The 26803-nt window shown below is 40.1% G+C and overlaps 1 protein-coding gene across 7 annotated transcripts in view; it reads left to right on the forward strand.

The window, feature by feature from the left end:
* DEPDC5 (DEP domain containing 5, GATOR1 subcomplex subunit) overlaps positions 1-26803 on the forward strand; it is a 49224-nt gene that overhangs the window by 2984 nt on the left and 19437 nt on the right. For 4 of the 7 annotated variants that reach the window (XM_050907008.1, XM_050907011.1, XM_050907014.1 and 1 more), the window contains exons 4-29: positions 247-293; positions 789-874; positions 1678-1761; positions 2438-2487; positions 3024-3093; positions 3440-3518; positions 4448-4509; positions 5934-6003; positions 6389-6461; positions 7198-7301; positions 8294-8368; positions 9235-9369; positions 9856-9917; positions 10024-10097; positions 11296-11365; positions 11909-11945; positions 12690-12810; positions 13897-14120; positions 15696-15899; positions 16415-16550; positions 18274-18371; positions 21775-21840; positions 23149-23332; positions 24518-24678; positions 25759-25876; positions 26051-26218. In XM_050907008.1, coding sequence (XP_050762965.1) covers positions 247-293; positions 789-874; positions 1678-1761; positions 2438-2487; positions 3024-3093; positions 3440-3518; positions 4448-4509; positions 5934-6003; positions 6389-6461; positions 7198-7301; positions 8294-8368; positions 9235-9369; positions 9856-9917; positions 10024-10097; positions 11296-11365; positions 11909-11945; positions 12690-12810; positions 13897-14120; positions 15696-15899; positions 16415-16550; positions 18274-18371; positions 21775-21840; positions 23149-23332; positions 24518-24678; positions 25759-25876; positions 26051-26218 — 2658 coding nt within the window. The remainder of the gene's footprint in view (positions 1-246; positions 294-788; positions 875-1677; positions 1762-2437; positions 2488-3023; positions 3094-3439; positions 3519-4447; positions 4510-5933; positions 6004-6388; positions 6462-7197; positions 7302-8293; positions 8369-9234; positions 9370-9855; positions 9918-10023; positions 10098-11295; positions 11366-11908; positions 11946-12689; positions 12811-13896; positions 14121-15695; positions 15900-16414; positions 16551-18273; positions 18372-21774; positions 21841-23148; positions 23333-24517; positions 24679-25758; positions 25877-26050; positions 26219-26803) is intronic. The other 3 variants (XM_050907007.1, XM_050907010.1, XM_050907009.1) reach the window with 2 other exon arrangements.

The following is a 26803-nucleotide window of genomic DNA, read 5'->3' on the forward strand; positions in this document are numbered from 1 at the left end:
TGTGGCTTACTTTCCCATTTAGAGTATCATCTTTACCTAAAGAGTGCCTTATAATTATAATAGGTGTAAAGAACAAGACAGGGTGACAGGCAGAGAGGATGATGTATGAAGCTTTCTAGAAAATATTAATGTTTCTCTTTAGCTTATCCCATGCTCCATGTTACTAAATAGTTTTGAGAGAGTGATTTACCAGAGCAGACTGTTGGTATCTCAACTTGTCTACCTTTTTTCTTTTTTGCATGTTAGTCCCCTGCTTCTACAAGTGAAGTCACTTAAGGAAGATTTGCAGAAAGGTAAAACTCTAGACTCATAGTATGCATGGTAAAATCATGGACAAAGATTATGTGATGGGGCTGTAGCTGTGATAGACTAATGCATATATTTTAACTTTGTAAGAAAATCAATGCTTTGTCTATTTAGGAATGGAAGGATTATAATTTTATCAGAAAATGAATAACCAATTTTAAATCTGCTTTTCGTTGAGTAATATGGGGTATGGTTTAAACAAAATTGGCTTTTTAGCCTTAAATTTTTGTTTCTGCGTTCTCTGACTAGCTTTATATCTTTTCTTCTTGCAGGAATTAATTCAGCCTAAACTTTGAGTTTATCTCGCCTGCTTTGATTTTAATGACTCGTAAATTGGGCCATAGCTGCCAGAAGCTGTTGTCTTTTGCTGAGGCCCTAAGTGTTTCATGACATTCTCACTGTATTGCTTTTGTACTTGTAAACCACTTGAAACCTTTTGGGGATGTTCACTTCTCTGCTGTCCTTTCTCATTTTTGTGGCAGAAACTATAAGTGTGGATCAGACAGTTGCACAAGTGTTCCGACTGCGGCCATACCAGGACGTCCATGTGAATGTTGTTGACCCAAAGGTGTGTGGCTTTGCAACTTTTTTCCATCTATCCCTTCACTTACCTCAAATCGGAGCCCTGTGAATTTCCATCTACAGTAGTATTGGAAAAAAAGGCATTTATTTTTTATTGAAAGGTATTTAGCCTTCTTTCCTAAGAAAATGAGGCTTGGGCAATTGAACTATTTGTTAGTTTGTTATGTGTCTGTTTCTTCTCTCCCTACCATCCCTGCCCTGTCTTTGAAGTCTGTGGACCAGCTTCAACACAGCTTGATAGAAATTTAGAAATTTCAAATATCTTTAAATTCCAGAAATTGAGGGTAACCAGGCAGAGTAAGGAGAAACAGTAAGTGGCCTAGTCAAAAGAAGAGCTGTGGCATGGATTTGCGTTATTTGACACCAGAGAGCCTTGTAAGAGAGACATCTCTTGTAAATGTCCCAACTATCAAAAGAGCTTCAGACAGAGCTTACATTCAGCACAAGACAAAAATCTGCAGGAAATGAGGCTTCCTTAATAGGAAGAATGGAAGTAATTTGTTTTACTTGTGCTTCCAGTTTGCACTGAGACTTGTAGCACAGATTGAGTCCTTGGGCTTTTTCTGGTCACATTGTGCGGTGTCTTGCAGCTCACGGTAGTTCCAGGTATACGCACAACTTTGACAGTTATTCTGATGGGACTTCCCTTTTATCTTGCATCTGTTAGGAGTATTGACTTGCTTTAGAACGGCCCGCACTGTAACGTTTGGTTCTTAACAGAACAGATTGAAGGGTGCTACTTAGAAACAACAGGTAAAATCTAAGCACTGTTTTATTTCTGTTTCCCAGGAGGTGACCTTGGACTTGGTGGAGCTGACCTTTAAAGATCAATATATTGGGCGCGGGGATATGTGGCGACTGAAGAAAAGTTTGGTAAGGCCTCTACTGTCCTCGTGTAGGGTGGAAGAGATTATGTACCTTTTCTTTGCTTGCTGTAAAAGAAAATAAGCATTTTACAAAATACACAAAACTGAGGACAAGACCAGTATCAGCAGCTCCTGAGGAACTTACGCTGTGAGTGGTACATCAGAGCTGGAGAAATGGATGTAAATGTGTTGCAGAAAAAATTAATCCCATCATTTCCTACTCCATTGCTGTAATGTTAATTACTGCCTTGGGCACTGAAAATGCTGTTGAGAGGTTTTTTTCTTATGTTCTGAATTTTAATTATTTACTACATTTGGAAGGAATTGAATCAAAATGTTTTTCAAGTAGAAGTATGCTAAAGTATCCCCCCTCGAATGGTACTACTTAATAAGTAACTATTAGAATATTTTGTTTCTGCATCTCTGAAGCGCAGTCTTTGGCTCTTCTAAGTGCAGTGAATTAGACAAATGAACTCAATAAAAGTTCATATGTGTTAAAAACTATTTTCTGTTGTCTGTTGCAGGGGTTCTGTAGGCTGAGATAGTAGTAGTAAATACGCTCCGTGGTTTTAATGATTTTATGGCAGAAGTCAGGTGTTTGAGCGTGAATGGTTTTTTTTGTAGATTGGTCTGCTCACTCTGAGCCTACTGTTCTTTCAACACCTGTAACTATTCTTTCTTAGGTCAGCACATGTGCATATGTCACCCAAAAAGTTGAATTTGCGGGTATCAGGTCAGTGCCTCCTCTGAGGGCTTACTGTTACTTATGACTTTAGAGTAATGAGTCCAGAGTATCCAACTGGAGAATCTTCTCTGAAAAATCCTTCACGTTTTATTGTTCTTTTACTCTTCTACAGATTTCTGTCTGCACCACGAGGTGGGGGAAGGCTTCTATCTGATTTGGGGTGGAAGAAAGTAGTAGTAGGACAGCCAGCCACACTTGTTGCCTCTGATGAATGCCAAATAATTTTCCTTTTACCTCTTATAATATTTCCGCCCCCTTCCCAAGGCATATTAATAGTTCAGATGAGGGTTACTTCATTTGCTGGTGAGATGACAAAGGGACAAGGAAATGTGCAGATGCAGAGGGAAACGGCTGTTTGACATCTTTTGGATTAAAGATCAGGTTTTAACCAAATAAACTTCTACTCTGTCTTCAAGTCATCCTTGAATGCAGATTTTGGTACATCTCTTATTTGCTCAATTATTGATTCTCTAATCTTCATTTTCACTCTGGTTAGCAAATATTCTGCACTCCTTTTCTTCCAGGGCACAGGCAGGTGAACTGTGGGTAAAGAGTGAGAAAGTCACTTGTGGATACATCAGTGAGGACACCCGGGTAAGATTTTAGGGAGCAGGGGAAAGGAAGTTTTTCCCTTCCTTTCCTTGCCAGGTTTCTTGTAATTCTGTCTTGCTTGCAGATTTGTATGGATCATTTGAATTGGCTGTGTTGTAAGGTGAAGAACGGCAATAAATTCAGGAGAATGAATCATTAGTAAACTTTAACTCTTCTGCACTGGCAGCACTAGGAATTACTCAGGCTGTTGAAATGCCAACTTGTTAGAGGGGAAATTCCCTATGATGCAGTGGGCACAGTCATATAAGTTGCTCTGTAGTTAACTTCTGCATTTGTCCCTTTTAGTGAATGTACTTTGTTTTAATTAAGATCTTTCGTTCCTTTGCAGGTAGTCTTCCGCTCCACTTCTGCCATGGTTTATATTTTTATCCAGATGAGCTGTGAAATGTGGGATTTTGATATTTATGGTATGTAGGTAACTGACCTGCCTAGTTGTGAATGCGGATGGCAGCAGCTATCCTTTCTGCCCCTACTAGAAAACTGCCACTACTATTTATTTCTGCCACTACTAGAAAACTAAAATATCCTACCTTTGGCCTAGGCAGTGCTCCAAGGTGTGCTATGGTGCCTTCTTAGATCCTTCTAGCAGTGCCACGCTTCTCTGTCTCCTGGGTATTCCATAATTTTCCTGTCCCTATTGTAGGGCCTGAGTACCATTACCTCAGTGACGAAATCAAGGAGGCCAACTGACTATGAACCTTGGAAAGGTTTTCTGTGGATATCAACATGTTTGGTGATGAGGGCAGGTGCAAGCCTGTATGAATCCTGAAACCAGAAATGTATGGAAGTATGCAAAGAGGACCTTGATGTTTTAGATTTCTCTTGACTTTGGCTTAGCGAGGAAGCAAAAACCCCACCTTAGCCCAGGCAGAGTCAGCTAGAAGTATTAAAACTTTAGGCATTGAGAATGAGTCACTTATCTGTGTCATTGTCCTATTTTTTTTCTGGCTTAATTCTTTAGCAAACCTCTTACCACTTCCTTTGACCATGTGTTTAGGCATATGTAACCGGGCAACTATTCAAAACTGAGCAGGGGATCAGTTGTGCATACTATGCCTGAAAGATAGTACAGATGCTTTCCCAGCATGCTGCGAATGTGTTGGAAAAATGAATTTAAAGGTCAGATCCTTTTGACAGTGTCTTGTTTACATCCTCTGAAACATAGTCATGCTTTTTAATCTTTTTATCATCTTTGCTTTAGTGATATTGGCATTCATTACGCACACAGCTGCTCTGATTCTAATAAAAATAGTTGTCCTAGAATCTCAGGGTTAAATATACCCCATAGTTGAAGTAACTGCTGTTATTTCATGCTTTGGAGATGTTTACTTTGCAGGGGACCTATACTTTGAGAAAGCTGTGAACGGTTTCCTTGCTGACCTCTTCACAAAATGGAAGGTAAATAGCAATTGAATTCATCCTGTTCTGAAAGAACAAGTCAATGCCATCTTAATGAGCCCATTCATGTGCCAGTTTGAGGAAGACCCAGGTTGTGTCAGGCAGTGCTAAGATTTACAGGACTATGAGAGGTGGGTCCTGGGCATCAAAAGAGTGATTACTGTAGGTCTGTATTAAATCATACATGTGCCAAGTGACCCCAATACTGATCTGTTGTATCTGCTCTGTTTGTATCAAACAGTTCGTGTGGAGGCTCTGACTGGACTAAAGGCACTAAATGTGTGATATGGTGGCTTGTGCAGTAATGCACAAGTCTGTTTTACACATTTTTATTTATTCCAGGACTCAGTTCTGAATAATTCCCTAGTACAGTGTGTAATCTGTTTAGTGCTGCTATCTTTTAGCATGAAGGGGTTCCAGGTTGTAGTATATGGGCCGCTGATGATGTGCAAGGTTCTTGAAAGTGAATTGCTTCAAAAACAAACAAAGCCTCACTACCTCGTATGGCTGAACAACCCAGAGCTGTCTCCTGTCCCAGTGCATGATCTGACTCAGCCAGGTACAACTGCTGTTAGCAGTCCTGCAGCAGACTTCCACTGACTTGAGAGAACCGTATCAGTACTCAAAAAAAGGCACATGTAAAATCTGCAACCTAAATTGAAAGAATAGCTAGACAAGGCAAAAGAGTCTGAAATCCTAAATGTATAACATCTATGCATAGTACAACTCACCATGGTCCCAAATGTTAAGGAGAGCAGGAGCGTGCCCAACAGATTCGTCTCATTTTCGTTGTGCTTTTTGTCCATTGGAGAGTTATTAGGAGCCCTGCGTGACATGTCTGTAAAATGCCTGTTTTGCTTTTAGTACTGCTATACCATGTTGGATATAGGCCTGAGCAACGCCGGGGCTCACGGGGTTTTTCAAGCTTTTTCCTTCGAGGGGATGGCCAGTGTGCTCTTTACAGCTTAATTCCATTGCATGCATTAGCACTATAACTGTTTAGTGAAGTTTTAATTTTTTATTTCGCTGGAATTGTTAGGGGCATCTCTCTAAACAGTAACAAATAAGAATATCAAATTGCCGTGAGTATGTATAAATAAATTGAGTCAACTGTCTTTATTTTTTTAAACAAAAATCTTGTATCTTGGCAACTACAGAGAGGAGTTTCTTTAGAGACTAGTGGAGAGTGCTCCTGTTAAATGTGATATAGCCTAGAAGCACAGAATCTACAGGACAGACCATTATGTTATTTCATAGAGGCATATGCAGCACTCATGCAGATATATTAATACAGCAGTCTACCTTTTTCTAGTTACCTTTGGTCCTAGGTGTGAGGGGAAGGAGGGTGTTTATGTGTATATACACAGTTTTCTACTGAATGTGACCCTTAAGGTTTTCTTTTTTCATCTCTTCTTCCTGGACAGGAGAAGAACTGCAGCCATGAAGTGACAGTGGTTCTATTTTCTAGAACATTTTATGAAGCAAAATCTATAGGTATGTAAATTCTGTATTTTCATGTTTCTATTTTTAAACCTATCTCCTTCTCTCTTGAAAGTTGGTCACAGGCTGCCAGTGACTTTTTTCCCTTTTTCTTAATGCCCATGTCCAAAGTATTCCCTACCAAGCACAGTGGTTACACAGCCATTCTTATGAAAGTACTGCAGTGAAAACCTTACATAGAAGAATATATGGCAAATTTTCCTCATCATAGTCAAGCTGTCATATTGGTTTAAAAGCAATTTTAATATTGTGTAGGAGATCTCATATTTCTCAAAGTGGTTTGTTTTTTTTTTAATGGAAATGACAGCTCCTTACTAGAAAAGATGAGTAATTTCAATACAAGAGCATAGGATAATATGTGCTTTTACTTCTGTTTCAGATGAGTTTCCTGAAACGCATCGTGCATCAATTCGGCAGGATCATGAGGGAAGATTTTATGAAGATTTTTACAAGTATGTCTTCCTCCCAGTTCTTTCATCTCTTGTCCCACAGTGTATGTTCAACCTGTGTGGAGAGTATCATGTTATTAACTGTAGGACCTTGCAAGGAATTAAGATAGTGAAAAACATCTATGTCTGAAACTGGCAGCAAATTGATGAATAGTCCCCATTCCATCTGTGAGTACACACCCATATTTGCTAAATGAGTCTTCCACGTGCATGTGAATGTTGTGTTCTGTGCTCTATTGGAATTGCCAACAAACTTAAAAGTTCTGTAGTGTTGGGAGTAGTTTTTGCATAAGGCTTGGCTATTTTTCAGATCTTTACGTTCTTGAGTAGTTGAAGAACAGATGGTGCCATTGTTGAAACCACGAGTGTTTCCAGTTAGGTACTGGAGCTCTCTGGCTGATGGTCACAACAGATGAAGCTGTCGAAGCTGTCATTTGATTCTGAATGTGGACTTGTTAATGATCTTACTTCTTTGCAGAACAGCGATGCTATTTGACATGTAATGTTGATCACCCATTTAGAAGTGAGAGATTATTCTGGCTGGGGATGTGCCCAGCTTTGTGTGTGCATCTACACCTTAGTGACTGCTACAAGTATGCAGTAGTTCTAATGTGGTGCCTAGCAGAAGGAAGAAACACTCGCCTTTATGTGCATTCCTTTTTCTATAGTTTGTTCGTCCCTTCTCACTTCCTCTTCATAGCTTCCTTTCATGATCCTCATTAAGTTCTGCTCTTTCTAGAGTTGTAGTTCAGAATGAGAGACGAGAAGAGTGGACCTCATTGCTTGTGACCATTAAAAAGCTTTTCATCCAGTATCCTGTGTTGGTACGACTAGAGCAAGCAGGTACAAGAATCCTCCTTTCCCATGCTTTTACCCTTTTCTCTTTTTTTAAAGTTGTCTGTAAACTCTCTAGTTTCAGTTGGAGTCTGCTATTGTACTACTTACTGCTCTCATGGCTAGGCTATTTTGCTTGGGTCTTTCCGTGAGATATACCAATACCAATTTTGCCTGTAATTTTTTTGGAGTGATAAGATTGAGAGCAGCCCTATGGCGAAGGACTTGGGGGTGTTGGTTGACGAGAAGGTCAACATGACCTGGCAATGTGTGTTTGCAGCCCAGAAAGCCAGTTGCATTCTGGGCTGCATCAAAAGACGCGTGACCAGCAGGTCGAGGGAGGGGATTCTCCCCCTCTACTCCGCTCTCGTGAGACCCCACCTGGAGTACTGCGTTCAGCTCTGGGGCCCCCAACATCAGAAGGACATGGACCTGTTGGAGCGAGTCCAGAGGAGGGCCACGAAGATGATCAGGGGGCTGGAGCACCTCTCCTCTGAAGACAGGCTGAGAGAGTTGGGGTTGTTCAGGCTGGAGAAGAGGAGGCTCCGGGGAGACCTTCTAGCAGCCTTCCAGTACCTAAAGGGGGCCTACAGGAAAGCTGGAGAGGGACTTTTTCCAAGGGCATGTAGTGATAGGACAAGGGCTAATGGCTTTGAACTGAAAGAGGGTAGATTTAGATGAGATGCAATGAAGAAGCTCTTTACTGTGAGGGTGGTGAGGTACCGGAACAGGTTGCTCAGAGAGGCTGTGGATGCCCCCTCCCTGGAAGTGTTCAAGGCCAGGCTGGATGGGGCTTTGAGCAACCCGGTCTAGTGGAAGGTGTCCCTGCCCATGGCGGGGGGGTTGGAACTAGGTGTTCTTTAAGGTCCTTTCCAACGCAAACCATTCTATGATTTACTACAAATGCAGTTTTGTTTTGATTTTTTGTTTGTTTTTTAAAAAGCTAGTCTATTCAGAGATGATAATTTTTTTCTTTTTTTTTCTTTTGAACACTTGTCCAGAGGGCTTTCCTCCAGGTTACAATTCTACCTCGGCACAAGGGAACTACCTGGAGGCCATAAATCTTTCATTCAATGGTAAGTTATGAACAATGGATAAAAACATACAGGGGAAGAACCATTAAAGCAACTGCCCATAAATGGGTGTGGACTTCTCTTGCCTGTTCCTTAACACTGTGAAGAGGAGGGGAATATTAGGTGGTTAAGTTACCATTTTCAGCCTCAGAAGAAGTTGTCTTGTGTGTCTCTGGAAAACCAGTGGCTCTCAAATAACTGAATGTTGAGTATTTCAGGCTTCAGGAACCATTTACAGGGCCTTGTTAGGATGAAACTTTTTCTTCTAGCTGTGTATCTGTATGAGAACCTCTTGGAGTAGAAGTTGAAGTTTGAAATTATGGAAGCATTTCAAAATCATGTTAGATCAAACGTGATTTAGGTGAAGCAGATCCATCTTTTTTTAGTAGGGAGATGGATTTCATGGGCTGGAAGGGCTCTCCAAAGATCTGCTTTTTGTGATTCTGTACATCGATGTCATTCTGTCATCTTAATGGCTGTTTTGTTACTTCCATGGGAGGGGGCACAGGATGTTGTTTAAAATGATTAGTAATGGACTTCACCTTGTTGGGGGTTTTTTGGGTTGGTTTGTTGGTTTGGGTTTTTTTTTTTTGAGATGTTATAAAGGAAACACTAAGCATATGAGAAAAATATGCCTTTTTATGTATCTGGTTCCCATCTTTTCTTCTCTTCTGCCCTAACTGCTCTCTCTCCTGTAGCTTTAACATTTATTGGTTGGACAAGGCTATATACAAGCCCTCTCATGCTTGCATGTGCTTTGTGGAAACTTGTTTGATACCACTGTTAATAGAGAGTCACCTCCCTTGCTCTGCAAAAAAACCATCCAGCATCTTTTTTCTTTTAAAGTATTCCCTAATTCTTTCTCTTAGTGTTTGACAAGCATTACATAAACCGGAACTTTGATCGGACTGGCCAGATGTCTGTGGTTATCACACCTGGTGTGGGTGTATTTGAAGTTGATCGACTCCTTATGATTCTAACCAAACAGCGGATGATAGACAATGGTAAATAACTAGTGATACTGTGCAATCTTTATGAAGGCAGGCAGATATATTTGGAAAAGCTCAAGCCTTTTCTTGCTATGAAAAAGTATCTGTTGTAACTTGTGTGCTCTGGGAAGAGGGGTTACAGCTGGAAGACTTGTGTCCGCACTTCATATTGAAATGGGCAGATTTTCAGAGAACTTACAGGCATTTAATTTCTGTTGTTTGTGATAGAGAACTTCATCTGTCCATGCAGACCTTTCCCTTAAAGGGTAATCTTGCATGACTTGCATTAGTTTAGAAGAAACATTTGTTATATCCCCGCTGGCACTGTTGGTTTGTAACCATACCACAGGACTGTTAACTACCATTTTCAGTATAATTACATCTTAAAATCTGATATGAATACAAATTGGGCCTTCAGCTCAAATTGATGGTCTGTTTTGGCTTAGCAGCATATCAGTCCTGCTTGGTAGATAGCTGAACTCTACTGTTCTTTGTTTACAGGGATAGGTGTGGACTTGGTGTGCATGGGAGAACAACCATTGCATGCTGTACCACTCTTTAAGGTAATGCACGCTTCTTTTCCCTTCTCCCTGCTCTGACTAGAAATGTTACTCATTTTGTGACTAGCTAGACACAACTAGTTGCTATGCTTCTGAATGACTCTTACAGCTCCATAATCGCTGTGGACCTGGCGACTCCAGATTGGGTGATGACTACAATATTCCACACTGGATAAACCATAGGTAGGTGAACTCTGTCAGCCTTTGCTAAACACTTCTGCTTTGCTTTCCTCTTTATAATCTGTTGAATTCTCTTCTTTCATTGTTTATTTCCTCTGCTCTCCTTGTGAAGCAAAGACATATATTACAATAGTCTTGCAGAACTAGGAATGTTCTTGCAGAACTCTGGGCATTAATGCAACATATGAGAGATGATAGGCAATTTGCAGAGGAGAAGGTCTTGACCTTAAGCTCTCTTTCCAGCTAACTTAGTTCTAGCCTTTAGCTATGCTTGAAGGAAGTCAGGAAGCTAAACAAAAATTACAATCACTTCAACTAGATTGGGTATTAGTGAAAACAAATACATCCCAGATGAACAGTTACAAGTAGAGACAATGTGGATAACATGGATAAATGTTGGAACAGTTGCAGGAAACACTGAGGCTCAGTGTTACACTGCTTCACTCCAAGACATGGTAGGTTTCCTTTCTGTTTTCTGTTAAACGTTCTGTGCCATAATACTCTCTCTTCTTTCCCTACACACATTGATCAGGGCTCAGAATGAAAACTGCCTCGTTGGTCCTTGTTCTGCTGTAGGATTTTTTTTTTTCTCTCTCTTTTAATACCTTATTCTATCTGCATGCATTAATTGATTGTCCTGACCAATTACCATTCATGGGTTGCTTACACCCAATATTTTTGAGTGGCTGGAAGGCATCTGATCTTTGCCATAAATGAAAAAGGTGTTTGAAGGCTTATAATAAGGCAGGATTTAAAAGATTCAGATGACAAGAAACAGATCTTAATGAATAAATTATTTCAAATGGGAGGAGGTCTGTAGTTTTCAAGCAGCTGATGTGAGTCATTATTGTCATGTAAATTAGGGAGAGAGTCACATAAACTGCACAGTACTGTATAGACAGTGAAAGTGGATACCTTTCTGTAGAAGGAGGAAGTGAACTGGGGAATGCAGATGTGAGAATATTAAGATGAGGTCTAGGCTGAGGCTGTATGGGAATTAAAGGCTGGTCTTTGAAGGAAAGAGTAGCTTCTCTCAAGTTAACCATCCGTCAGTGTTTTCTGTATGTTGTCTTATGCAGAGAAAGGTATCCCCTTTTCTCTGTTTAATAGCTAGCTCAAATTCACAGGCTGTTTTCTGTGTAGCTGACCAACTATCTTCAATTCTTAGAAGACAGCTGAGCTACCCTGTTTTTTCTTTCAGTTTCTACACATCCAAAAGCCAGCTCCTGTGTAACAGCTTCACTCCACGGATCAAGCTGGCAGGAAGGAAAGTAGGTACCTCTGATTTGTCTTTTCTTACTAGCTTGTCAGATACCTTTTCTCAGCCAAGCATCAGAATCTTTCTAGCAAATATTCCAACAGCTGTAACTACGTTTCTGTGTTAAAAGACAGTGAAAGCAAAGCAGTAATGATTGTTGTAGGGATTGTGAATGAGGGACTAGTTTGTAGGTCTTTCCTTTCTAGGATGAAACTAGGTGAGAAACGTTTTAGCCACCATAAAAATTAGAGTTTCATTCTGTAACGAAGAACTCTGTGGAGAGGAAGAAAGAAGTTGACAAAGATGTGTTTTTTACACAGATTTGTGACTGAGTATCAGTATTTAATGCTTCTGAAGTGGTATGGCTGCCTCGCTGAGTCAGCAGTATAAACTTTTAAGTCTGATGCTTGATCACACTGGGGGATATTTCCTTAGAACATGCTGACTGTCTCCCTTCTCTCTGTCTTTTGTCTCCTCTCTCTTTTTCTTTTTTTTTTTTTTTTTTTTTTTTTTTTTGTTTTTGGTCACTTCACACTTCCTTTGTTGGACCCTCCAGCCACTGACTGAGAAAGCAAAAAATAACCGAGATGCCTGTGAGTAATTCTGTTCTGGAACGATATATCCCACTGACTCCCAAACTAATAAACAGCTGTAGTAAGACAATGACACTTCAGCAAAAACACTACTGATGAGAAGTGGGAAGGGACAATTGTTGCAGAAAACCATCAAAACCGCATAGTCGTTATCCAGGATGTTAATGTGCATGTGTCAGTTGCCTTCTTGACAAATAACTAATGTGGAGGGTGAGTTTCTGTCCTGGCTGCTTGTCACCTGGCTAGAGGAATAGATGGTATCAGGCTGGTGTGCTAGCAGTACTGTTTGTGGGAGTAGGACAGGAGGGCATTCGCTGGCTTGGGATGTTGTCAGTGCTATGACCACAGAATTACAGTGGGAGAAGCCTACATTCTTCTAATATCACCTCATTTCAGGAAGGTGTACATTCTGTAAGTGAGGCTGTCCATTCTTTCAAAGATGCTTTAAAATGTGCAATTCCCTCATGAGGGAACTCGAGGCATCTGTTCATACAAGGATTGATTTGTTGATTATTAATTTAATGTCTTGGATATATGGGGAAAGATATTAGGGCCTCAGCAGCCCTGATTCAGAGGCACCAGCTTTGATAATTGAGCTGCTCCAGCTGTTCTGCTCATGAGACTTTTGTATGTGATTTCTTTTGGAATAGATACTTTCCTTAGTGGTGAGAGTTGGATACTTCTAACTTGCAGATCTCGAACATTCTTGAAAGAGGTTCCAGTGCTATATGATTTTTATTTCAGCATTAGGGGCTCCAAAAGATGCTGAGAATGCCCTGCCTATCCAGGTGGATTATGACGGCTATGATGCCCAGGTGTTCAGACTGCCAGGCCCATCCAGAGCCCAGCGCTGTACCACTTTCAGGTAAGGGGCTTGTGAGTGTACTAGTTCTAGAGTAGCCATGTTATGGTGTATTTCTTGATGCATAAAATGCTTTGAGAAATATAAGGAGAATTGAGCTCCACATGCTTAGAATTGAATAAAAAGCTTTATCTGTAGCTAGAATTTATGGCTGGTTGTCTGGTATTTTACTTCTAAGATAGTGTGTGGGATCTAGGAAAAGGCATAAGTATGCTTTTTCCTTACATCTTTAATTTTGTCTGAAGTAGAATGAAGCTAGTCTCCCTTGCTAAGTTCCTAGCAGATTTTGCAAGCTGGGTAAGAAAGTACTTGCACAATAGACTTGCACACAGTTGTAGAAATAGCATTAGTTTGATGCACTGCTTAGTAACTGGTGCTGAACATAGAGTGGTGGGGAATCTTCCCTGAAAATGATGCCTTTCTGAATGAGAGAAGAAACAGAGAAGCTGAGTGCAGGTTCTCAAATATTCCATGGCCTTTCATCAGAGAAGAAAGGCTAATTATTCTCAGGTCCTGGCCAAATTCATTGAACAAGCTATAAATTTTAGTGCTTTTTCAGGAATATGGGATTGATGAACTTTTTTTTGAAGTATTTTTTTGCTTTCCTTCTTTCAGTAGTATTGCCTAAATCTGAGGAAGCTGTGCATGTGGACTCACTTGTTAATATTAGCAGCTTGTAGGAATCCATGCTGGAAGATGCCAGTACAATTTAATGTAGTTTAATAATTCCAAGTAGTTTCCCTATAGCTATGTGTTCCTAGCACTGTACGCTCAGGTCTAGTATCTTCTAGACCACATCTATATTACCAGCTTGGTGTGGTGTCTGTAGAATTGCATAGAGTCGAGCATGCTCTTTTTACAGCCATTGCGCTGGAAGCATTTTAGTGTTCTGTTCTTCTATTGTATGATGCACGAAAGTGTATAGTACCCACATAGTAAAAAAAATAGTGATAGCTTCCTTGTAGTCCTCTTCTTGAGTTCACCTATTGAGTATTGAGTCTCTTACATGACTTGGGCCTGTTCGAGCCCCTTGATAACCCAGGAATTAATCTCTTTTTCATATCACTGGACATATCTGTTTATTTTCAGCAGGTCTGTGAGGGAGAGAGAAAGTCGTACCAGAAAGAGCTCTAGTTCCTATGACGTCTCATGCAGCCCTTCTCTGCAGAGCCGCACGCTGCCCCCAGAGGAGGTGAGGAGCCAGGCTTCTGACGACAGCTCACTGGGCAAGATCTCCAACATCCTGATGATCCCACGGCCTCATCTGCACCAGTGTGAAGTCAGCAGCTCTTTGGGCTATACCAGCACCAGAGGTCAGCCTAAGGCAGATGGGAAAGTACCTTAGGTGGTGAGAGGGGAGAGAGAAGATGGAAGTTTGTATTGGCCACTGCCAGGCCAGCACAGGGGAGATGGTGCTGATATTAGCATTGATGGTACACCTTTTCTGCAGCTCCAGCTACGGCTGGGTGTGCCTTCTCCCTTTGTTATCCTTGTCCAAGTCTATTGCTTTTTTTTAATTGGCTTGTCCTCAATAGAATTGTCCTGACACTGATTTGCTCTTGTCCCCTGTCTATTGCCTCCTTTAATATTTGACTATTCTCCTGTGCCTGCCTGCAAATGTGGACATATACAAGTAACTTTTTATTATCCAGGTCACCTATAATCTGTCAAATGAGAATTGGCCTTAGTAGTAAGCCCTGGGGGGGACCCTGCTTATAACTTCTCTCTATGGGGATTTGTTGTCATTAAGAGTCACCTTCTGGATCCTTCCTTTTGACAATGTGCTACTGAGCTATCTTGGTGTGTTAGCAGTGCTGGCAGTCTCCTTTTTTCCTTCCAATTTAATTTTGTTCTCAGACAGTATGTGGTATCTTCCACAAACCCAGCTCATTTCTAGGTAAGTTGTATTCCTCCTGCAATTGCTTGATCTTCTGTAAAATTCTATCCCTGAACGCTCTTTATGATTTTTTTCATGTCATGCTGTATGACACCTGATACCATATTTATCCTGTTACAGGAATTGAATTTACTGGTGTGGAACTGCTGTCACACAGTGTACTTCACATTACATTTACCTTTCATGTTTTCCCCTGCTGTCAGTTAATATACACATTATTCTTGGTATTTCTGTTACCCCTTTAGTTTGAACGATAGTCTTGTGACCCAGCAGAAGGTGTGCAACTGGATAGGGATGTGTGTGGAACAGGACTGGTGGGGAGGGAAGAGTCAGAGTAACTGAGGTTTTTCACATGTTCTAGTTGGCAGTATAGAGTGGTAAATGAGACCCTTCCTTCTCTTTGGGATTTCCATTTGTTGAACAGAGTAATTGCTACTTAGTCACCTGGTTTATTTCTCTCTCATATTTCTAAATAACCGCACTTCTGTTCTACATTGAATAGTAATGACTAACTGCTAGCTTGCTGAGATTGTCCCATGTCTTCTGGAAGTAATCCCTTATTTCAGTGGTCAAATCTGAATCTTACAAAACAGCATATATTGCTCAGTTGTAGCTTCTGCTATGTCTTTGGTACTCATCCTGAAGTTTCTGGTGTGTCAGTCTTTTGATTTCTCAGGAATTCTCCAAGCTCTGAGTGATTCTTCATGGTTGACTTAGCAAGTGGTTTCTTTATGGCTTCATTTAGTATAAAGTGACACAGTATACAGCAATGCTGTAATGGCAGATGAAATAATACTCTTTCTTGTCTGGATTCTTGTTTATGTTGTAACTTGCAGACTGGATTGAAAGTGCTTTCAGCTTCTCTCCCTGCCTACTCCTCAGCTCTCCTTATTCCCACTTACCCTGGGGAATCTTTATATCCCTGAGCAATTCATTCTCTTTTTCTTGGTTTCTACATGATCTCACACTGACCTTAAGCTGTGTTTTCTAGATGTCCTTGAGAACATGCTGGAGTCTCAGCAACGTGACTCCAGTGCCCCTGGGAGGTTCCATGTTGGCAGTGCGGAATCCATGCTGCACATTCGGCCTGGGGGCTATACACCCCAGCGAGCACTGATAAACCCATTTGCCCCATCCCGCATGCCCATGAAACTTACATCTAACAGGAGGCGCTGGATGCACACCTTTCCTGTGGGTAAGTCTGTTTCGTAGCGTATTAGATTGCTGTTACTTTTTCCTTGTCCAAGCATTAACACAAGAGAGCCAATGTGAACTCTGGTGTCTTGAGGTACTCTGCACTGTAACAGAGGCTGAACTAAGTGTATAGGCTTGATAAAGCAGAGATCCTCTTTTTGAAAATATTACCATCTGTTGGCAAACTTGCAGCATCAGGTACTGTGGAACAATCTTATAGTAGATGGAGGCTGTTGAAGTGAATCATAACTATACTTTGGGTTGACTTTCAGATGCTGAGTTGTTCTCATATTTGTTTAGCGCCTTGTAAGTAGGCCCTCCAAAATGTTTAAAAGAATATTCTGCTTCGCTGGCTTCAGAGAAGATGCCAGAGGTTCAAGTCTTTGAAGATTTCATAAACATGCTTTCTTCATTTCCATTAGTTAGCATTGCCTGTGTTGTTGACAAAAGGAGGGTACAAGCAACTGAGGAATCAATGCAGATGTGGTGATTAATGATCAAACTGTAACTGTGTAGGTCCATCAGGAGAAGCTATCCAGATCCATCATCAAACCCGTCAGAATATGGCAGAAATGCAGGGCAATGGGCAACAGGATTTGACGCATTCCTCTGCTGAGCTGCTGGAGCTGGCTTACCATGAGGCAACTGGCAGGTGAGGTCCTTAGGATGAACCTGTGTAGACTTTGCACGAACATCCGTTTTCCTTAAAATTTTATATGTGTTACAGTAAGGCAGTTATAGGTTGTCATCTTTAAGTTTAGTAATATGTTGTGTCAGTGCCACATATGCAGTATACACTTTTATTTTGAGATATAAAGCTCTTTTGGCAAGGCTGGAGATGGTTTACCTCCCCTAATTTGGGGAAGGTGGTAGTTTATCACAGAGAGTTTGCAGTGCACAAGCAATACAATGCATCATTCATGGAATTGTTCAAAATTGCCTTATAAAAACCTGTGTCTTTAATTCCTGACTTATTATCCCAATAGCTGTGACCTTCATCCCAGAATAGAACATTTTTTAGCACAGGGCATAGCTTTGCCTCACAGTAGCTGTTGAGCAATTACAGTGCTATCCATTCAGTCCTGTCTTCCCCATGGTGGTGAGAAATACAGCCATCATAAACATCGGGGATGGATTGCAAATGAAAGTACCTGTGTTCATAAACTAGTTTTCTTTTGAAAAACAAGCTTTGGTCAGTGCTGGGAGCTTATATTGATTGTTGGCTCTGAGAAGTGAAAAAGATCCCAGTGTTACTGGATGTGGCGTGGTTGTGGGGAGGCTCTTTTTACAGTAAGAGAACTTAGATCATTCATTTCACCTAGGCCATTTTTCAAGCTGCACAGTTGTTCTCCAATCTCCAGATATTCTTACCTGTTTTTTAGCTGATTATTCTTTTATTGACAACATTTTGTCTGTGTTTTTCACTCATTATTAAATGTTGTTTACCAAAAACATTTTGGTAGTTTAGGCAACTTTAGAATTGCCAATAAGTTTGTTTCTTTCATCATTAACTTCGGTATCTTTCCTGCTATGTGTTTCTTTCCTCTTGCATGCTTATAGAAATTCATGTTACATATTGTTTCTGGATGTCCAGAGCGAGTGAGGACACTGCTGGTATCCTCTACCTTTTTAATTTTCGGGGGCTTTTTCCTACTATCTTCAAGTAGTCCTTCAGGAAATTACACTGCCTAATTATTCTTTCATGCTTTTTTTTTTTTTAATCTTTTATAGGGAAATTGTTGTCCTATCTTACACTTTGTATTGTTCTTTAGAATACTCTAATCTTTGTGTTGCATAATTTTAATATTACATCATCCTCACCAACTTTGTTCCCTAGTTCTACTTTAAAAAAATAAGATTGCCTTTTTATTACTTCATAAGTACATCCTACCGTGCTAAAGTGTCTTGTCATTAACGCCAATCTCTTGTGTCATATTCTTGATAATTCTTTTTCTGTATCTCTTTGTCGTCTCTGTGGATGACATACTCATCCAAAGCAATTTGCTCAGTCTGGAATATTGGTTTTATAGACCATGAAATCAGATCTGTAAATAACTAGCTAAGTTTTATTTCTCTCCTGGGAGGTATATGAGTAGCTGGTTCTCCACTGTCCTGCAAAGATAGTGCATTGGTTATTGCTAGAGGCAAAGAACAAACAGTATGGACAGATACGGAATATTGTTACAGTCTTCTCTGTGCTGCTTTTGTGCCTGTTACCATCTTTGCAAACATCATTAAGAGCATCATTTCACCACTGGCTCAGCTGAGACGGCAGGCTGATTACTTGTTACTTGTTATATCAGCTCTTGTTGAAAGCAAGGAATGGCATGAGTGAGGAGAGTTTGTATAATACAGGCTATTTTGTTTTTCTCCAGACATATCAGCTCTCGGCATCCAGGTGACAGTGCCTCTTTCCTGAGCTTCAGCGGAACAGAAGAGTACTCTAACGGTCTGGCTGGCAGCAACAGTGCAGGTAACAAAGCAATGATAGAGCATGGAGTTGGGAGAGAAGGCCCTTCCTTATTAGCAGTGACAAAGTAATAGAGCCAGAAGTCATGGGAAGTGGGTGGACCAGACGTTACAAAGTAGAAAGAGTCAATAATGAAAAACCAGTTTTCAACTTTGAGTGATCTGTTAATGCTCTTACTTGAACTTTTTGGTGTGTGGTAGTTTTTTGGGTTGGTTTGTTGGGTTTTGTTTTTTTTTTTTTATTTAATGTGTCTCTACTTCTCTAGGTATGTCTTACAAACTTTACTATAGAAAGATGCTCATTGTTTACATATGATAAGCTCTCAGGCAGTTGCTGAGTTCCATAATAACAAAGCACTGATGTCCAGACACAAAAAATAACTAAATATGCACTGGTATTGTTCAGAACTCTTTTTTTCTGGGTGGGGTTGCCTTAAGGTGTCACCCTTTGGATTAAGAAACTTCTTTGAAAATATATATATGTATTTTACACATACAAGCTGATGGAAAGAATGAAGTTTGGTTGTATCTAGGTTTTGAGAGAAGCTGTGAAAAAGCAGGTTTATTTTGCGTGGTGATTTCTGGGATTCAGTGTTTTCTAGCTTTCTTGTCATTATCTACAAATGCACTTTCTCCAGATTTTAAGCACTCTGAACGTGGCACTACTTATACTAAATGTTATTCACACAGCCCAAAATATTTAATCACATTTTTGAGAGAAGACACCTGTTTGTACTTTCAGTTGAGGATTAGCACTGTCTTTTTTTACCTTACCCAGACACCTGAATTAGTGGAAATTCTCAACATTTCTTTTGAATCCTGTAAGTGGAACAACATGCCAAACTAAGCATTCTGTTGTGTTGTCTGGTTTTTTGCAACCTACCTTCTGATTTTATGGACATACTTTTGAGATAGGCACATGGAAAAAAAAAATCTGATCTTTTGAACTATAGCATTCAAGACTTCAGTTCTTTTTTTCAAAACCAATTTAAAGATTATTTAAAAAAAAAAATCACCCTTCTGAATTACATTTGGATGAAAATAATTATGTTTTCCCCTATGTTCATACCTTAAAGAGCCACAAAGAAGTTAGCAGACTTAATTTTCTTGTGTCTCTCTTGTCTTGTGTTCACGTAGTTGCATTAAAAGTGATTTTGTTCTGTTGTTTCCTTCTGTGAATTTCATCTGAATACATTTCATTTTCTTGCTTTACTCCACACAACACACCCCCCACCCCCCCACCCCCCCGCCTTCCAGATAGGCTTTGTTTGTTCTTGCAATTGCTAAACTGCATTTCAGCTGCTGGATACAATTTGCACAAATTAGATGCAGAGCATATCCTGGCAATAAACATGCTTGCATTTTATGGAAGTCTTTTGTGTCTGTAGATTGGATATAAATCATGTATGTGGTGGAAGTTAATCTGTGTCTGTGAAAGTCGTTATGAGCACCTTCCCTGACTAAACACCCTCAGCCATCTGTAGCTGCCACACTGTGACTCAGTGATTTGACTTAGGTTTCTCCCTTATGGTTTGAGTCACCTATGAAATGAAACAGTTCTTTTTTTTTTTCTTTTTTAATTTCCAAAAATACGATTTCTCAGTGAGTCTGGTTCTCCTCTGCTGCCCAAAGCATGTTTTGCTGCAACATGGGCTTCACAGTGAAAAATTACCCCATCTATTTACATTGACATTCGGTATGTTGTCTCTATTGTCCAGCAGATGGTAGATGATAGTTCAGAGCAAATAAATCTTGTTGCAATTCCCTAACTAGATGGCAGATGGCATCAGTGGAGTTGGTGAAAGATGAATGCCAATTTGAGCCAGCTCCTTTACTGTTCTACTGGCACCATCATGGAAGCAGATAACCATCCTTTCCGTTAGTAAATGCTATTTAGAGTAACAGCTATGATGTCGACAGCAATTTCCTGGATAAATCTACATAAGCTAGTTTTATAAAAATGGCTCCTTTTAAATGTTTGGAGGCTTCCTGAAATTTGTATTTTGATAAATGCCTTTTAAGCCAGCAATTTTTCTTGTCTCCTTAGCTGCTTGTTTCCTCTCATGTGCCACAACAGCTGTTTATACAGCTACATGGTGAACCAGCTGAGGGAACTGATCCAAATGAAGAGTAACTGGGGTTTTTCTTTGCTATATGGATTGTTTCACTGTAACTACACAAATATTGATGCAAATACAGCAGACAGATGTGACATGGAGACTAGGAAGAACTGGTCAAGGGGTACCATAGCATCACGTTGGCTTAGTGTTCACTGAGCTGTAGTTTTAGTATCTGTTTTCCAGGTTAATAGGCTGCTTAGAACGAATCCATTTGACAGTGAGAAAAATCATAGTGTCTTAAGTCCTAATCAAAACTTAAATATAAATTTTCATTAGTCTTAAGTCCCTTATTAGTCTTTATTTAGGTTAGTATAAACTGAATTTTGCTCAAAAACTGAGCATCTCTTAAATAGCTATCATTTTATCTCCTTTCACAATGAATAAAAACTTCCTTACTATTCTTTCTTAGTGAAGTATGGACCAAGGTATATCTTACAGGTTGAAAAGTAATGGAAGTTACTGCCTTTTCGGAACATGGTAGTTTTAAACAGTCTGTAATTAATATATTGGACCTATTTAGGGACACTGAAGGCTTAATTAATACTTTTCAAATTTTTAGCGTGGCAAAGGATAAAAAGGTAGTTTGTATTTGCTGAATCAAAAGATGAACTGTTTGTGTTGTTTCCTCCCTGCCCCCTGGCAGAGAGGTGAAATGTGTACTTGTAGTTTATGCCTAAAAATGTTGGAATTGGAGTAAATCTGTATTGTGATTTTCATAAATTACTTAGACTCTTTAGAGTCTTAGATAATTAGAATTTTATATATGGGTTCTCTTCTCCCACCAGGTGAAAGTCCGTTAACTTCCTTTCTTGCTGCTCCTGTGTTTTATGAAATTCTTCCTCTTAACTTATCCCTTGTTCATAAAAAGAGAAAACCAATAAAAAAGGATTCTGGTTTTGGCTACTGAATGTATTTAAAAGTACTTAGCTGCTGAGACCTTGAGATTAGCAAGCTAAATGATTATAGGTGACTCTTCTTTTTTTGTTATTTGCTTTTTTATGGCATCTACTTTTCAAGATGTGTTTCACCATTTTGGGGAGGTTGGTTTTGCTTGTTTTTTAGCTACTGAACACTTCTAATGAGATATTTGAATTTCATCGAAGATGTCTTTTTTCCTCCTTAGTTGGCTTTTGTATATTTTTCTGCTGTGCAGAACCCTGCATTCTTTCCAAGGAGAGAAATGTCATATTCTTAAAACATTTGCATGCTTTTGATTTATTTTTATTTGAAATGAAAGTGAAGTGCATAGTTGCTTAAAAAAAAAAAATACATATTTCTTTCTTGTAGGGATGAAATTCAAAACTCAGAACAAGGATTCCTTGGAAGATGCTGTCTCTAACTCTCCGGATCCAAGTAAGCAGGAGAAAGGTTCGGAAAAGAGTTTGTATAGATGGGAAGATAGGGAGAGAAAGGGCATGTACGTATATCGAGGCATCAGGAGGTGGTAGGCAAGAAACTGAGGAGCCTACGTGGCTTTTGGCAGTAGTTTATTTTGCCCTGCAGTAATTTGCAGGTTCTCACTGTGACTGCAGTTCTGTATCATGTGAAACGGGTTGTCGTATTACATCTGAAATTCTTTCCTTACCAGACACTATTATGCAAAAAGCTAAAGCTGCTGAACTCTTACCTGCCTCTCAATATGAAAAGTTTGCTTGGCACCAGCTAATTGAAGCAGAAGTAGTACAGTCAGTTTCTGAATTTGGTACCGTTTACAGAGAAATATCTGTCTTCATCTAATACAGAAACAAGTGTGTGACTGCTTAAGAAAACATTTTCTTTATAGCGGTGTGTCCTGTATTTATTACTTCTGCAGTGTTCCTGCCATTAATGTTAACATTTTTATAGTAAAATAACTTTCTGTCTGTAAGATCTCTATGACAAGAAGTTAAGAATTAGTAGTAGGCCAAATGCCTTGATATAGGTCGTTTGAGGCAGGTTAGAATGTAGTGCAGTAGTGAACTGATGATTTGATATAATTTAGTTAGCTTTTGCTTTTTAATGTCTAGTTTTAGATCTCTGTAATCTCAAAACTGCAACATAACTCTAGGAAAGGGTGTGGGGAAGGATTACTTTCCAAGTTACTGTTTTTCTGGTCTTCCCACCCCTCTGGATCTGTCTTCTGTTTTTATAACTGTAGAAATACTCCCTTTTCTACTGTTGTACTATTCCAGAAAGAGGCTGGTCTGTCATTCTTTCTCTCCTCATCCCCAGCTCCTTCTGCAGTTGTCTAGGATGCAAAGCTGGTCTTGTTCAGACTTGGAATGTTGGTCTGTTTTATTAATAATGAGTAACTGCATCTGACTTGCTGTAATTTTGGAAGAGCGGTGGCTATGTCAGCTCTAGCTTTCAATCAACAGAAAATTAAATGTATTAACTTTGAATGCCATTTGCATGATGGGATTGAATTAGCATGTGCACTGCATTGTTTAACAAACTCTGTCTCTTTCTCTCCCTCCCTTCTTCCCGTCCTACTTTCCTTTTCCCTTCCCATTCCACCCCCTTTTTGTCCCTGTTGACTTTATGCCAACTCTGGTTTTGTCCCTCATTCCTTCTAACTTTCCTCTTCACACATGTCTTTCATCTTTCTCTGCACCCTATGTTTTCATGGGTGACCATATATGCCCCCATTGTCTGCCCCCCCCCAATGATACAACGAGGCAGTTCTGACGCTGTCTGCTCCCCCCGTAGTGCCAGGCTTCTGTTGTACAGTTGGAGTGGACTGGAAATCTCTCACTACTCCGGCATGTCTCCCTCTTACCACGGACTACTTCCCCGACCGTCAGAGTCTGCAGAACGATTACACTGAGGGTTGCTATGATCTCCTCCCAGAAGCTGACATTGACAGGTTTGGCGAGCACCTTCTCTGTAAAGTAACTTGCATGGAATCAAAGTGCTTAAGGCGCAGTTGAGGGAAGAGGAACACTTTGGAGACTGTACAAGAGAAAGATGAATTGCTAACGTAGTTAGCAGCAGAATGCTTAGATTTTTCTGTTTTCAGTGGTAACTTTGCACCTTTTCTGGTGTTACAATCTGACAGTATTGTGTTCTGTAGATTTTATGTTAGAAATTGTTTGCGTACAAAATTTTACATCTCTTTTCTTGTTCTGTTGTGTTTCAATCAAAGAAATCAACCTCAAGCCATCAGCTTTGTTAATCTCCTTTCTAGCAAGTATTTTGGAAACACTAAATAAGCAAATGCATGTGTATGCACAGTGTTTAAGATGCTTATCCTCACTTTCAGGGATATTCAGTTTAAAGAATCTTGGTGGAAAATAGTGTTAGTGGGATAAACAGAACTTCTCGGCTTGTCTTGGAGGTCTCTGGTAACTATTCTTTCATAGGGTTAGTTTGGTTTTTTTCTGAAGCTGTCTCATCTTCTTAAACATTTTTCAAACTTTCCACAACTTGTAAGACTTACATCAGAAAGACCTGTTCGTGTTGCTGCTTTATGGGAACAAAACAAAAATACTAGTCAGGGTGATTGAAATACGTAGGAAATAGCAGAACTAATGAAGAAACACCTAAAAGAAATGTCAAATGTCCCTTTATAGCAGGAAGGTGAAGTTCAGAGCAGAAGTAGTTGTAATAAGATGCCATAGTGATGTGTCTTTTAATCTCTCTCTGCTCTAGACTTCCTGCTGTGGGAGAGGGTGGAGCATTGCCTGCACACTTGCAGTTCTGAGCTTTGCTGAACATTTACAGACTGCACTGAGATTCTCTGCAAAATGCTGTTAAAGTGATCATTGGTGAATTTATTGGAAGTTTAACAACTGTTGTAAGCAAATTTGTTACTAGTTGCAAAACTGCTTTCAAAGGCATAATAAATATTGCCAGACAGCTAATCATCACCTGTTTAAATTAGAAGGGTACCCGTTTTTCTCTCCTGCTCCTGCAGGTTGGTTTTCACAGGCAGAGGGCTCCACTTGCACAGAGCCCAGTGCAGGCATAAATCCGCGATTAGGAAACGCAGAGCTAAGAATAGGTGTGTAGTCAGCTTCCTTATTCTAGTCTCCTTAACCTTTGTGTTCAGGAGAGATGAGGAAGGAGTGCAGATGACAGCCCAGCAGGTGTTTGAGGAGTTTATTTGTCAGCGTCTCATGCAAGGCTATCAAATTATTGTGCAATCCAAACCACAGAAACCGGCCACAACTGTGCCACCCCCGCTCAGCAGCAGTCCCCTTTACAGTCGAGGTGGGTAACTTTGTATTGACAATTCAGTCTTTTGTCTTTCCCTCCTTCTGCCAATCCCAGTAACCTCTATGGATGGGGCATAGATGCTTGTTGAAGCCCTCGGGGGGTTTTTTTGTTTGTTTGTTTGGGGGTTTTTTTTGTTGTTATATGAAAACCTTTGCTGGGAGAGAGCCTGGTCTGGTGCAGCACAGAAAATACAGCTGCACCATGAAGGGACAGGTGCAGGATTTTTGAACTGTGATAAGAAACCGGCCTCATATTCGTGATGGTGAACCCAAATGAAATATGGTTTGAGTGCCATTTGGGTGAATACATCTTAAACGCAATTCGCATGGTGACTGCAGGGCAGGCACATCTCTAGAAGAAGACAGAGCCAAAGCTCCCAAAGGTATGTATCTAGAAGCAGTATCCTAACTCTAAAATAGCTATGAAGGTCCCAGGTAGACAGGTAAAGCTTCATTGTCCTGAAACCATGAGTCAGCTAAACCTAGTTAAACCCCAGAGGACTGGAGTGGGTTAAGAGGGTATCATATTCCTTTGAGAGAATCTGACTTACTGTTTGACTTCTGACTTTTTTTTTTCTGGATATTCTCTAGACAAGTCAGCATGATACAGTGTTCATAGAGCAGGGAATACACGAGTAGGATATGGTTGTTATTCACTGGTTTGGGAATGAGCAGCAAGGCTCCTTTGGTAAAGTGCCAAGCTTAAGTGGTTAGTTCCAGAAATGAAGCACAGAGAGGAAGTGAAAGTGGAGCCCAGCTTTACCATCATACCCACCAGTTTCTCAGCACTTCATATTGTCTGTTCTCTAGTTGTCCTGACTAGAGGAAGTCTATATTGGTGGTGTATGAATTGTGAATGCCCTTCTTTGGTTGTGATACTAGCAAATCTTAACTGTAAGAACAAAAGGCTCATTGTGCATATGTTCCTTAAAAAGGTGGCCTGAAAGATGGCTTTTAGTTTGTCTTGAGTTCAGAAGCCCGATTCTGGAGCCTCTCTCCATAGGTACGGTTTGTTGACAGAGTTCTGACTATTGCAGTAAGCTGAAAGGGGTGTGTTTTTGCTTTTTACAATTAGGTCTTGTATCAAGAAACCGACCTGAGGAAGAAGATCAGTACTGGCTGAGTATGGGCCGTACTTTCCACAAAGTAACATTAAAAGACAAAATAATTACTGTGACTCGATACCTGCCAAAGTGAGTATCTCTCTGGTTGAGCAGTTTGCTATCAATGTTCAGATGAACTTGCCTTTCCAGCTGCCTGTACTTGCTTAAAAGAACATACTGTAGAACCTTCATTCTCTTTAAGAGAAGAAAGAGAAGCATTGCTACTGATGATGCTGAGGTTAATGTTTGCGTTTTCTCTTTTAGGTATCCATACGAATCTGCTCAGATAAACTACACTTACAGCTTGTGCCCCTCACACTCTGACTCTGAATTTGTCTCTTGCTGGGTAGAATTTTCCCATGAGAGACTAGAAGAGTACAAGTGGAATTACTTGGACCAGTATATCTGCTCTGCTGGCTCTGAGGATTTCAGGTGAGGTCTCCTTTTCCATCCAGACTGTTCTGTGTCCTAATTGCCTCTTTTCCTTTTTGACCTAAAATTTCTTCAACAAGTTCAACCCACAAATGCGCAGTACTCCAGGGAGAGTACTTGGCCTGCTTTCACTTGTATGGTGCTAGCAGCTGTTGCCTTGGAAGAATCTTACTCTGTGTTGGTGTTGCATTTTCTGATCTTTGATACAAAGTCTTGATCGCAAAATTCAGCATGAACTATTTTTTTTTTTCCTCTGCTACAAATGCAAAGAAGTATGATGGCGTTTTGTACCACACAGATGCTTTTCTTGGCTTCTTACTCATTTCTGGATCTGACTCAAAACTTCCATTTAGTTTGAATCTGTTGGAGGCTTGCTTGAGTCCTAGGCTTAGCTTGACTGTAGTCCTACTCCTAAGCTATATGGAGCAGGGCTTCTTATTAGCAATGTGGAATATCTCCACTAGTATCAATAGCCTTTTTGATATCTTCTCTCAACAAAACCAGTCTTTCTTTATCTTTGTTTCTTTTCAGGTCTCAATCAAAATGCCTCCTACTCTAATGTGTACTTTTAAAATTCCTTTTTCT

Source organism: Gymnogyps californianus, chromosome 16, assembly GCF_018139145.2.
Source record: "Gymnogyps californianus isolate 813 chromosome 16, ASM1813914v2, whole genome shotgun sequence".
Taxonomy (NCBI): domain Eukaryota; kingdom Metazoa; phylum Chordata; class Aves; order Accipitriformes; family Cathartidae; genus Gymnogyps; species Gymnogyps californianus.